The following is a 12,020-nucleotide window of genomic DNA, read 5'->3' as shown; positions in this document are numbered from 1 at the left end:
GGTCCAGGTCGTTGCGACGAGGAGCAACGGAGGCGCGAGCAACGGTGTCGGAGCTTACCTCTCTCGCGCGCGCGAAAGGAGAAAAACGAAGGTTAGACTGCCACGAACGGCGACAACGTTTCCGGCGCAGGAGACAGCACCGACGGTGACTTTTGGCTGGCCAAGGAGATGTGCGACGACGCTAGTCTGGAGCCATGGAGCTGCCGTGGACGATGAAGAAGCCCCTAAGCCTCCTTTGGTTCTACGCGGAAGAAGAAGAAAATCCTAAGCGCTTTCTGATTTGGGAATAAAAAATGGGCCTTCGACACCAACATTCACCAACATTACCCTACAAATTCATTGTTGCACCCCTATCCTCGTGGGCTTCGATCACACACACCCCTGGTTTTTCTCTTACTGAGCTTTTTTTTTTGTTTTGATTGTAGTTTGAATTTTATTTTATGCTGTTGTGTTTTTGTTGATTATTAGTTTTTTTTTATTGCTGCATGGAACCTCTTTTAAGATAACCCCACCCCTTTACCTTGTGTTTTATTTTATTAAAAGATAACCCCACCCCTTTGCCTTGTGCTTTATTTTATTAGGCTTGTTTGTCTGCTGTATTCCATTTCACACACTATTTTTCTAATGAAAATATCTAATAAAAATAAAAAATAAATAAATAAAAAGATAAAAAAAAGATAAAATTATAAAATTAAAAAAAATGGTTTTAGGACATCTGAAACATCTCCGTTTGCAAATAAATAAATAAAATTTTGATTTGTTAGTTTTTTATTATATAGATTATAAAATAACAAAAATAGCCTTACTGTTCTTTAATTATTTAGTACCCTTTTAATAGCTATAGTATAATTTTATTTTGTTTCAATTTTAAGTCTCTTTAAATATACTTACGTAAATAGTACTTTTACTTTATATTTTATAATTTCATTTTAAATACTTATGTAAATAATATTGTCATTTTTATAAATAGATATGTAAATAATATTATTGTTTCATTTCAATGTTATTCTTATTTTATATTAAATCCTTAGGTAACTATTATTACTATTTTTATAATCTATTTTAAATATTTTTGTAAATACTATTTTTATATTATAAAAATTACAAAAAAATAAAGATAAAAAGTAAAAATTATAAGGCAAAAAATAATTAAATATGGTTCTAATGATATGAGTACTTGTGCGATCGTCCGCATCGGCTTAGTACTCACTATCCAAAATAATAAAAAATTAAATAATGATATGAGTACGCATGAGCCTAGTACTTAATATCCTCAATCCTAAAAAATCGTCTGCATGAGCTTAGTACTTAATATCCTCAATCCTAAAAAATTTAAATAATGGTATGAGTGCTCCTGCGAATCGTCGGCATCAGCCTAGCACTCAATACCCTCAAATTTTCTAAATAAGTAAATAACGGTATTAGCACATGTGTGATTGCTCGCATCGTCCTTGTGCGGGAAACATTTTCTCTTTCTTTTATAAAAAATACCAAAAAAAATTTTAAAGGTTAAACACATGTGTGATCGCTTGCATCGTCCTAAAAACCTTTTCTCTTTCTTTTATAAAAAATACCAAAAGATATTTTAAAGGTTAAGCACATGTGCGCTCGCATCGCCCTTGTGCTAAAAAGCTTTTCTCTTTCTTTCATAAAAAATACCAAAAAATTTAAAGGTTAAGCACATGTGTGATCGCTTGCATCTCCTTGTACTAAAAACCTTTTCTCTTTCTTTTATAAAAAATACAAAAGAAATATTTTAAAGGTTAAGCACAAGTGTGATAGTTTGCATTGTCCTTGTGCTAAAAACCTTTTCTCTTTCTTTTAAAAAAAATACCAAAAATGAAAAAAACCTTCAAAAACTAAAAACATCCATTTTGAATAAAGAATCTTTCAGCCATAAAAACATCCTTTTTGAACAAAAAATCTTTTAGCCAGAACTACGTGATCCTTGTCGGGCCCAAAACCCTAAAAAATATATTTTATTTCTTTAGAGTTTTATTTTAGGGATAGTTAAACATTCTGAAAATCATATTCGCGTATTTAGTTAAAGGTATTGCCTTAGGGCAGACGTTGTAGGATGCTAATACCTTCCCTACACGTAACCGACTCTCGAACCCAGATCTGGTTCTTGTAGACCATGCCTTATCCTTTTATGGTTTTTCCGTAGTTTTCCAGAATAAACTATGGTGGCGACTCCAAATCTCTTTTCAAAACCCGTTCTTTTTTTGGATTGTCGTCCTGTCGCAATTCCGACTGCGACACAAGGCAAATGAATAAACATACAGAGGCTCTGATATCAAATGTTAAATAAAATGTGTACAAACTGACCTAAACATGTTACATAAAATTTTAATAACACATCCATATCAACACAATGAAAGCAAAAAAGTGAACAAAATGTATACCCCTGCCATTGTAGCTTAAAATCCGAGCACAATTTTGTTTTCTAAAGCTTCACTCACTCAAGACTCAATGTTGTGTTTATTCGAAACTTAGTGATCAAAATTGAGAGTATCACATATCTTTTATAGAGTCTGACCATCATAGGACTCAAATGAATGAGTTTGTTACTACTGCGTAAGTTAATGAAACCAAAAATTAATAACTGTTCCATAACTTCTATACAATTGAAACAAAATGTTTAACAACTTAATAAACCACATTATGTTCCTTAAATAAAGGAACCAAAATTGTCACAATATTTAAAATATTACTAACATCAAGTATTTATAAATATAGTTTGTTAACTATTATATTAACCATACTTGTAAAGGACTATTCATTTGATAGCGCAACTTATCAAATTTGATACAATCCCATTTCTTTCCCCTCATATCCACCCTCTCGTATTCACTCTTCAATCCAAATGGAAACTAAAAGAGTTCCATATCAATAGTAAAGAAGTAATAATAAATTATTATTGACTTACCTAAAAAATGTCACATATTTAGATTATAAATAAAAGATAATAAAAATTTATGACATATATAATAAATTAACATTATAATAGCAATAATATATTTAATACCATATATTTTATTGTTATATGATATAAAATAATATTTATAATATCAATATATCATATAATTAAATTATTAGTATTTGATCATATATTTATGTTAATATATTATAATTCACCATCAAATATCTTTGATAATATTAACCACTTTAAACTAATATTATTGAATGTATTTGTTAAATAGCATTTTTTATATATTTGTTAGAACATAGTACATATATAAAATAAAATAAAATAAATATTGTGTCAATATTGATAACTTATTTATTTTATCTCAACATTATGAAACTTTTTGTTAAAGCTTCATGCAACATGTGAAATGCTTGAAACATTATACATGGTCACATATTTATCCATCTTGTTAATGATACTTATGTTTGTTAACAAATATTTACCTCAACCAATTACTCAAAAACTTCTGTATACTTACTATTTTCAACATATATATTATAAAATTGAAATAATGTATACATAATATTAAAATAGATATATTTAGAGATAACAGAATTTCTTACCACAATTTAAAAATATTTTTAAATACAGAAAATTTAAAGGTACAATAACAACAAATATCACATAAATATAAAATTTCTTTAAGCAAACAAAAGTTACAATGGATCAACACAATAATAGTATTATGATGAAGTAGTTATATCTCATAAATACATGAAAAAATTATTCAAAATAAGATATAATAATCTATCTTATCTGGTGGTAAATAAGTAGTCATCACGTTCCAATTACAGCACAAGAACAAAACTGCAATTGTGTTTTATAATTAAGAAAGCCAAAAATCGTAGCCGTGAGTGGAAGAAGTTTAAGATCACAAAAACGTGGAAAGGACAAGAGAGTAATATCAATCGACCATCTTTACGCATATTCGAGTCTTGTCTGATCGGTTGGTTCTCTCTTTCCTGTTTCATTCCTATTTTATTTTGTTTTTCCTCTTTTCAGATTTGGTAGGCGGCACCTCCAAATCGAACCCTTTTTTCTTTCCAATTCATCGTTCCTCAATTCTACCCAACACAACACCTTCTCTTCAAGTTTCCCAAAACGAACATAACTAGTAAAACGTTCATTAACCTTTGGAAGGTTTGTTCCATTCCAAAGAGCAAAAGCCTCGCACCCCTTTCCCCCTTCATCAAATTTTGTCTCAAGCTTCGTTCTTGAAGTTCTGGGGTTGCTCAGATTTGAGTTGGGTATCGAGAATGTTCAACGGCATGATGGATCCCGATTTGATTAGAATCGCTCAGGAGCAGATGAGTCGCATGTCACCTGCTGAGTTGGCTCGGATCCAACAACAGGTATGCCTTTTATCCTTCTCTACTTTTCTCTGCAATTGTATTTGTGGGTTTGTTGCATGATGTTTTGGGCTCTGAGGTGCAATGTCAGAATCAGGTTTTTAAATTGCTGTGGCATTTGTAGTTTCCTTGCGATCGTTGATTTCCTAAAATAGTTTATTGATGCGGCCACAATTGGTGCCAGGGGATTTTTTCTTTTTTTTAAATCCTTTTCAGAATTAACTGTAATTCGTTATGAACTCATCCCTCTATGATGCCCTTCTCGGAGGGTACAAAATTGGCAAAGTTTTGTGGGTTTTGTTGAAGAAGCTCTAAATCTAAAGCTTTTTATAATTATTGTTTGGCTACCTTTTTCATAATGTCTGTGTTTTTGTGAATTTAAATTTGAATATTAGGGTATGGAATGTTAGTATTTAGGATAAGTTTTTTTTTTCATGTGAGGGAACATGTCTTGGGTTTTGATGCCGGGGTTTGTATATATGATCAAGATTAATTGTGTTGTTGTGCAATGTTACTTGGAATTGCAGATGATGTCTAATCCAGAGCTGATGAGGATGGCCTCGGAAAGCATGAAGAACATGAGTTCTGAAGACTTTAAACTTGCTGCTGAGCAGCTAAAGCATACTCGTCCAGAAGAAATGGCTGAGATTGGTGAGAAGATGGCCAATGCGTCTCCTGATGAAGTGGCAGCGATGCGATCCCGGGTTGATGCCCAGATCAAATATCAGTTGAGTGCTGCTGAGATGTTGAAGAAGCAGGTGAGCTGTTAGTGAGAACTTTAACTGATAGTGTCTTTGTAAAACATGAACTGTAAACCTCTGGAATTTTTTTTTTATCTTATATATTGATTTGTCATGCATGAGATGAGAGAATGAGATGAATAGATTTTGTAGGCAAAAGGGAAGATAGGCTGGGGTATGAAAGAGTAGTTAACAGGCACATTTTATTTTTTTCCTGTTGGATGCATACTATGACAATGTGGCAGCCTGTTAAATTAAAATAATTCGCTGAAAAACAAATTATGATACAGTGAGGAAAATGCTTTTCAAGAATTATTGATCCATTGAGAAAGATATGGAATGTTCTAATCGGAAAATATACATGCCGTCATTGCATAATACTTATAAGACACAAATGTGGCACTGTTATTACCCTCATAACATATTACAAATTTTCAGTTTCTGTAAATATCTATATCGATAGTGTGTCTTGACGAACTAAAATTAAAACTTGCAGGGCAATGAACTTCATAGTCAAAGAAAGTTCAGTGAAGCGTTGAAGAAGTATACGCTTGTATGTAAACTTTCTATGGCCACTTTACCGTCTCTCACACTTTTTTTTTCTATCTCTCCCTATTTTGAGAATTGAAACGTACTACTAAATTATCATTTTTGTATTCTTATACGCTAATTTAATTTTTAATATTATAGGCTAAAGAAAACATCAAAGAGATTCCATCTTTCCAAAGTAGAAAGCTTCTTTTGGCATGTTCTCTCAACTTGATGTCCTGTTACTTGAAGACAAGGCAATATAATGAGTGCATCAAAGAAGGTTCTGAGGTATTTGTAATTCCTTTATGTTAGAATATTTATCCTAATTATCATGATTATATTGTGTCTAGAGTTACCCTATTTATCATGATTATATTATGTCTAGAGTTACCTTATTTATCATGTATTCTTGTATCAATTTACTTTTATAAATAGAAGATTATGAGAGAGATCAATTAAGTCCTCTAGAATTATTTTACTGTTTTAATCTTAAGTTGGTATCAGAGCAGGTTTTTTGAGTCTCTTCCTACTCTATATTTTTTGCCGTAGGTGGCCTTAAATTTCATCTTTTCTGAATAGTCCCGTTCTGATTTCTGTCTAGTCTCCAAACCTTTGTCTGCAACTATCTAGCACTGTTTGTCAATGTACAACGCCGTTTGCAGTTGTCTGGCACTGTTTGTCGTTGTTTGGTGCCATGAGGAGAAAGTTTGTCACCATCAACCTCTATTCTCGATGCCGTCCGCCTCTGTCTGCTGTTTCCCACTATCTGTCGCTATCCGCTGCCGACCACTATCCATCGTTGTCTGCTACTGACCACTATCCATCGTTGTTCGCTGCCGACCACCGTCTACTGTCTTCCGTTGCCATTTGGCACCACAGTTTAGTCCGACAACTAGTGGATCTAGATCGTCTCCTTGAGCGAGATGGCTAGTTCTCATTCAGGCGTCGCCATGTGCGCCACATCTGTCCGACATCCGCCTTCGCTGTTGTCATATTTTCTCTAGAGAAGTTAGGGGTTTTGTGAGCCTTGAGGAGCGCGATCCATCCATCCCTAGTCGTTGCCCCATTCTCATTCACACGTGCTGTTACGCACGACTTCTCTCCGATAAGCTTCCGGTGTGTGTTTATCACACGCTACCTTACCGGTGTCGGAATCACACCGTGCCACTACCGTTCTTCTTGTTCGACCAAATAAAAAAAAACTCTCTGTTTTAGTAGTATTATACCTCTGTTTCAGCATTCTTCCTTAGCCTCCTTTCATAATATTTGTTTAGTTTTGCATATTGTAGTAGCTGTGATGTTCTTGATGACTTGTGTCATTTATTTACAAGTATCTAAGGAGAGTCGGTTGATAATACCAAGGAATTTCAACACTAAAGTCATGGGTTGAAGGTTGCTCATGACACGAGGGGAAGTCTATTTCTGGCAAGATTAAGAATCTTAGTCAAACAATTTCACCAGTCCCTTGTCAGATTTGTTTTTGGATGCTTTGATGAATTATGGAGACCATTATGATCTTCCACCATCACAATTTGTCATCGACGTGTCATCGTTTCTGTCGTTCGCTGTGAGTGGAGTATGTTTCGGCCTCTACAGGCCCCATCAATCAATGTTGGCAATTTAGTCCTTGTAGTTTGTCACTTTCAACCACTGTAGTATGTTTCAGCCACTGCAGACCCCATCAAACTGTGATGGAAGTTTTGTCACTGCAGTTTGTTTCCGCCACTACAGGCCCCATCAGTCAGTGATGACAATTTAGTCCTTGTAGTTTGTCACTTTTAGCTATTGCAAGCCCATCCATACCTGATGGAAATCCCGTCTTTGTCGCTCTCTACCACTCAACATCCACTTTTGATGGAAATCAACTTTGTCAAAGTCATCCTACTTGAAGGTTCATGGTGCTAGTTGAAGTTTCGTGGCTGTTCAATATTATTCTCCATAAGTTTGTGAGGAGTTTCTTTGGTTACACGGGTTTGTGAGTTCAATTTGGTTTATAGACATTCTCTCTCGATGGTCTAAAGCATATGTGCATTTTGTTGGAGTGAGTTTATTTATTCCAATTTGTATGCTCAGCTTGAGGGGGAGTTTTGTCATGATTATATTATGTCTAGAGTTACCCTATTTATCATGTATTCTTGTATCAATTTATTTTTATAAATAGAAGATTATGACATGGATCAATTAAGCCTTCTAGAATTATTTTACTGTTTCAATCTCAAGTCTTTCTTTTGCCATTGAAATATGCTGTTAACTGTAATAACCAACTTCAATGTTTAAGTAGTGGGTATTGTGTGGATATTCTTCAGCTTAGAAGATAGGAAAGAAAAAAATAATTTCTCAATTCTATTTTTGCTTCTGTAACAATGCAAATACAGTCGTGATTTTAATTGGCTATTTGGAAATTGGCTGTTTCATCCTAGAATTGCATTAATGTGCTTTAACTATGGTAGGTTTTGGCATATGACGCAACGAACCTTAAGGCTCTTTATCGAAGAGGTCAAGCATACAAGGAACTAGGTCGACTAAATGTGAGCTTTGTTGTGACTCCATTAACATTTTTACATCAAGATTGACATTTTATTTCAGTTATATTTAGTACGATTTCTGTTTTCTTAGGATGCTGTTTCTGATCTGAGCAAGGCGCGTGAAGTGTCCCCTGATGATGATACAGTTGCAGAGCTTTTACGGTGTGATGCTACTTCCTTCCACATACTTGCACCTATCTTATAAACATAAGTAATTATTGATCTACTTATTAAATATATGCATGACACATCTACTGATGTAATTAATTATTAGAAAGTGGGTTTAAAGCCTAACTCAACCCCACAAAACCGGCTTGTAGTTAGAAAGTGGGTTTAAAGCCTAACTCAACCCCACAAAACCGGCTTGTAGGGTGAGGTTTGCACCTCACTTATATATTATAATTTGGCCTTATCTCTAGTCGATGTGGGACTTCCAACATTAATGAATCTTTAATTATGATTTATGAGTAAATTTTCTTCAATTTCTAACTATAAGTCCATTTAAATATCGGATTGTATACTGAATTAAGTATATCTGTTATATGTTTACTATTATGTTTTCAATTTAATCATGTGTAATAAAAGAATTAATGTTAGAAGTAAGCTGATATAAAGTGCTTATTTCAGGGATACCAAGGAAAAATTGACGATGGGAGGTGGTGAGCAATTGACTAGTGGTATGTGTGCCCCCAATTTATTTTTCTAGTTTACCTTTCACCTTGCCTTAACCCCATCGGCTCTATGGTTCTAATAAATGTCATAGTTAAGTTAACCTTGTTTACATCATGCTTGTAGGAGTAGTAATCGAAGAAATAACTGAAGAAGTCGAGGATGTACCTCCTAAAAGCTCTTTGGAACAAACAGCGGTTCAAAAAAAATCTGGTGACACCTCTAAGAGTACAAGTAATGCTAACAATGGAAATTCAAAATCAGATGCAGACAGTTTAGATGCATTGAGAAAGGATCCTGAAGCTGTCAGGTAGTTAGCATTTTTATAAAAGCTGTAAATGGTCTGTTTAGAAAAACTTCCTCTAAGCATTTATAGGAGAAAAAAAGGCAATGAACTTCTCTTTAAGCTAATTTTGGAAGTTTTTATATTGACAATGATGTATTCGATGAGTTTTAACTTTACGCAAACTAATTTTTGTTAACGGAGAAATTTATCCAAACAGGATCTAAGCATGTTGTGTTTTCTATAGGTCATTCCAAAACTTCATTCAAAATACAAATCCTGCCACGCTGGCTTCTTTGAATGCTGGACAATTCAAAGATGTGTCCCCAGATATGATCAAAACCACCTCTGATGTAATTAGTAAGATGTCACCTGATGAACTGCAAAAAATGCTTGACATGGCTTCTTCATTTCAAGGGGACAACCAATTTTTAAGAGGAGGTCCCCCTGATTCTTTTAACCCAGGATCAATGCCTCCCAATGTGACACCTGACATGTTTAAAGCAGCAAGTGATATGATAAGTAAAATGCCAGCTGATGACCTCAAGAAGATGTTTGAAATGGCATCATCACTCAAAGGGAAAGAATCTATTCCATCAGCAGCAGCAGTAGATGAGATCCAAAGAAATGTTTATAAGTCGAACATCCCATCATCAAGTACTAGTGAAACTAGTCATTTTGGGGAATCAAGTTCTTCTAATAATGTGTTTTCAAATATGAGAAACGCTTCTCAGTCAAACTTTCCTTCCTCCAGTCCTGATCTACAAGAACAGATGAGAAACCAGATGAAAGATCCAGCCATGCGGCAGGTTTGTTTCTATTACTGGTTCAGTATATAAAATGATTACTAGCTTTCTTTCACATACCTGTCTGGAATTTAAATGGAATCAAGTTTCCCTCTTTATTACTCACGTTACTGTGAGTAATTTCTGATTGGGTATTTTGTTTAATTATGAATCTGTGTTACTTTTTAGTCGCCGGCTCCCTTGTCTGAGATTGACTTTTCGCATGCTCATTTTTGTGTTTTCCTTTGGCAAGCACTATAGATTCTCTATCTAGCAACCTTCTTGTCTTCAGTATTATGTATATATTCTCTTACAAAAGCTTAATGTTGTTTTGCAGATGTTCACATCCATGATTAAAAATATGAGCCCAGAAATGATGGCAAACATGGGTGAACAATTTGGTGTTAAGCTTTCACCAGAAGAGGCAGCAAAAGCTCAGAAAGCCGTCTCATCCATGTCACCAGAGAGCTTGGATAAAATGGTATCTTCAAGCCCAAACTCTACACTATATTCATTTAGCCTGGCATTCATCAATAAAATTTAGTCTGCATTCATAAATAAAATTTTGTACCTAAGATGAGGATGGTAAATTAGACTTGTGGCAATTATAGGAAAGGTAAGATAAAATGCAAGTGAAAGTGAGATCCTTGGTTAATTGAAAAAACACATTATAGGGTTAGACAAGCTTAGGTTGGTTGGTTGTAGACTTGTTTTAGTACTAAGATGAACCTTTTCACTTTGTCTTTGTAGATGCTTTGGGCAGACAGGATTCAAAGAGGAGTTGAATCTGCAAGAAAGACAAAGAACTGGCTGCTAGGGAAGCCTGGAATGATCTTTGCAATATGCATGCTCATTTTGGCTATCATTCTTCACCGGTTAGGCTTCATTGGTGGCTAGAGTAAGGGTAAAACATTATGAGATTCCCTAGGCATTCAACCATAATCTTCTTGTGTGATGGCATGATTGAATATAAGCCAAGAGACAATGGAGAAAGGATGGGACAGACTATTGGTTACCTCGAAAGCAGTGCCAAATTGGCATCTCATCAGATGTGTCCAAATTGAGAATGTGACTGACTTTTTTTGTAATATATTAGCTTTTGAGTTGTTTGCCAATTAGCACTGGGAGGAACCCCACCATTCAATAAATTGGTAACCTTTTATCATTTTGGTATCCTAATCCTAATGTAGCGTTTGATTTGGTAAGATTATTTGTAAAATGTACACAATTACCTTTTTTGATGTTTTGCTCACTCAATTCTATGGAACTACTAATTAGAGGATATAGTTTTATCCCTGTCTGAAATTTGTTATGCTTTATCTAGTCATTATGTTGTCCCATGCCCGAGTCAAACGTGGACTTGTGAGTTGCGATTTCACTCATTTTTACTGTTGAGTCTTCTGGTCATGTGTGGCTGCTATGTTCTCACGTTTTCTTATCAAACACAGATTCTTATTCATGGTTATACGCACTTTCGAGATAAAGAATAATAGCCAAAATTTCTGTTGATGGAGCAGTTTCAAAATCAATGTGTTGAGAAGTCTTCAAGAAAATTATCATGATTTTCTCGAAAGATATCATATCATGCGATAATATTAGGACCTACCATGCACAATAGCATCTATATTATATTTTAATTCCATTGGCTAGTACATGAAATTAGATAACTTCAATCATGATAGAAACGAAAAAGGGACAAATAGAAAATTATAAAATTTGAAATAGAAGTATTACCAACATATAGCATTTGAAGTCGTGGTCCTCCTGTCGAGTTTCAATGGGTCCCACTCTTCTAATTTACTTGGAGAAATGTTTACGTGGTGGTGTTCTACCGATTGGGTTTATTTGATCTGGAGAAATGTGGGTGGTTAAAAAATTTGGTTTTATATGAATGTGCCCCCCTGTCGTGTCCCACCCCTACGTTTTCCGATTGAAAACATTTTTGGAGAGCTAGGCTTGGCGCTATGAAGAAGCACGGAAATCATCTCTCCATATATGTATTATGATAATGTATGTAATTTATTAAGTTATCTCTTTTTCTAATAATATAAATTGTAATAAGATATGTGTTATAATATTTATAATGTGATACTATATCAATAATAATAGAATAATTGAAAAAAATGAAGTAATTAAATTTGATAATATAAATTAATGAAAAATATGA

General features: G+C 34.2%; 1 protein-coding gene across 1 annotated transcript; it reads left to right on the top strand.

Annotated features, from left to right (window-relative positions):
- Nucleotides 1-3,872: 3,872 nt before the first annotated feature.
- LOC124820723 (outer envelope protein 61-like) lies at nucleotides 3,873-11,135 on the top strand. Its single transcript, XM_047292474.2, has 11 exons — nucleotides 3,873-4,323; nucleotides 4,848-5,078; nucleotides 5,557-5,613; nucleotides 5,751-5,879; nucleotides 8,042-8,119; nucleotides 8,208-8,278; nucleotides 8,744-8,793; nucleotides 8,912-9,095; nucleotides 9,316-9,877; nucleotides 10,191-10,334; nucleotides 10,604-11,135. The coding sequence occupies exons 1-11, from the start codon at nucleotides 4,228-4,230 to the stop codon at nucleotides 10,748-10,750; spliced, it is 1,749 nt and encodes a 582-aa protein (XP_047148430.2). The 5' UTR covers nucleotides 3,873-4,227; the 3' UTR covers nucleotides 10,751-11,135.
- Nucleotides 11,136-12,020: the final 885 nt, after the last annotated feature.

This window comes from Vigna umbellata, chromosome 9 (assembly GCF_029865625.1).
Source record: "Vigna umbellata cultivar VRB3 chromosome 9, Vumbellata_1.0, whole genome shotgun sequence".
NCBI classification, from domain to species: domain Eukaryota; kingdom Viridiplantae; phylum Streptophyta; class Magnoliopsida; order Fabales; family Fabaceae; genus Vigna; species Vigna umbellata.
This window is presented reverse-complemented; position numbering and strand designations above follow the sequence as displayed.

Excerpts from the sequence above, each read along its gene's own strand:
- LOC124820723 (XM_047292474.2), top strand. The coding sequence starts at position 4,228 with ATGTTCAACGGCATGATGGATCCCGATTTGATTAGAATCGCTCAGGAG. Across the intron at positions 5,614-5,750 it reads CGTTGAAGAAGTATACGCTT|GCTAAAGAAAACATCAAAGA; the intron begins GTATGTAAACTT and ends TTAATATTATAG. Across the intron at positions 10,335-10,603 it reads CAGAGAGCTTGGATAAAATG|ATGCTTTGGGCAGACAGGAT; the intron begins GTATCTTCAAGC and ends TTGTCTTTGTAG.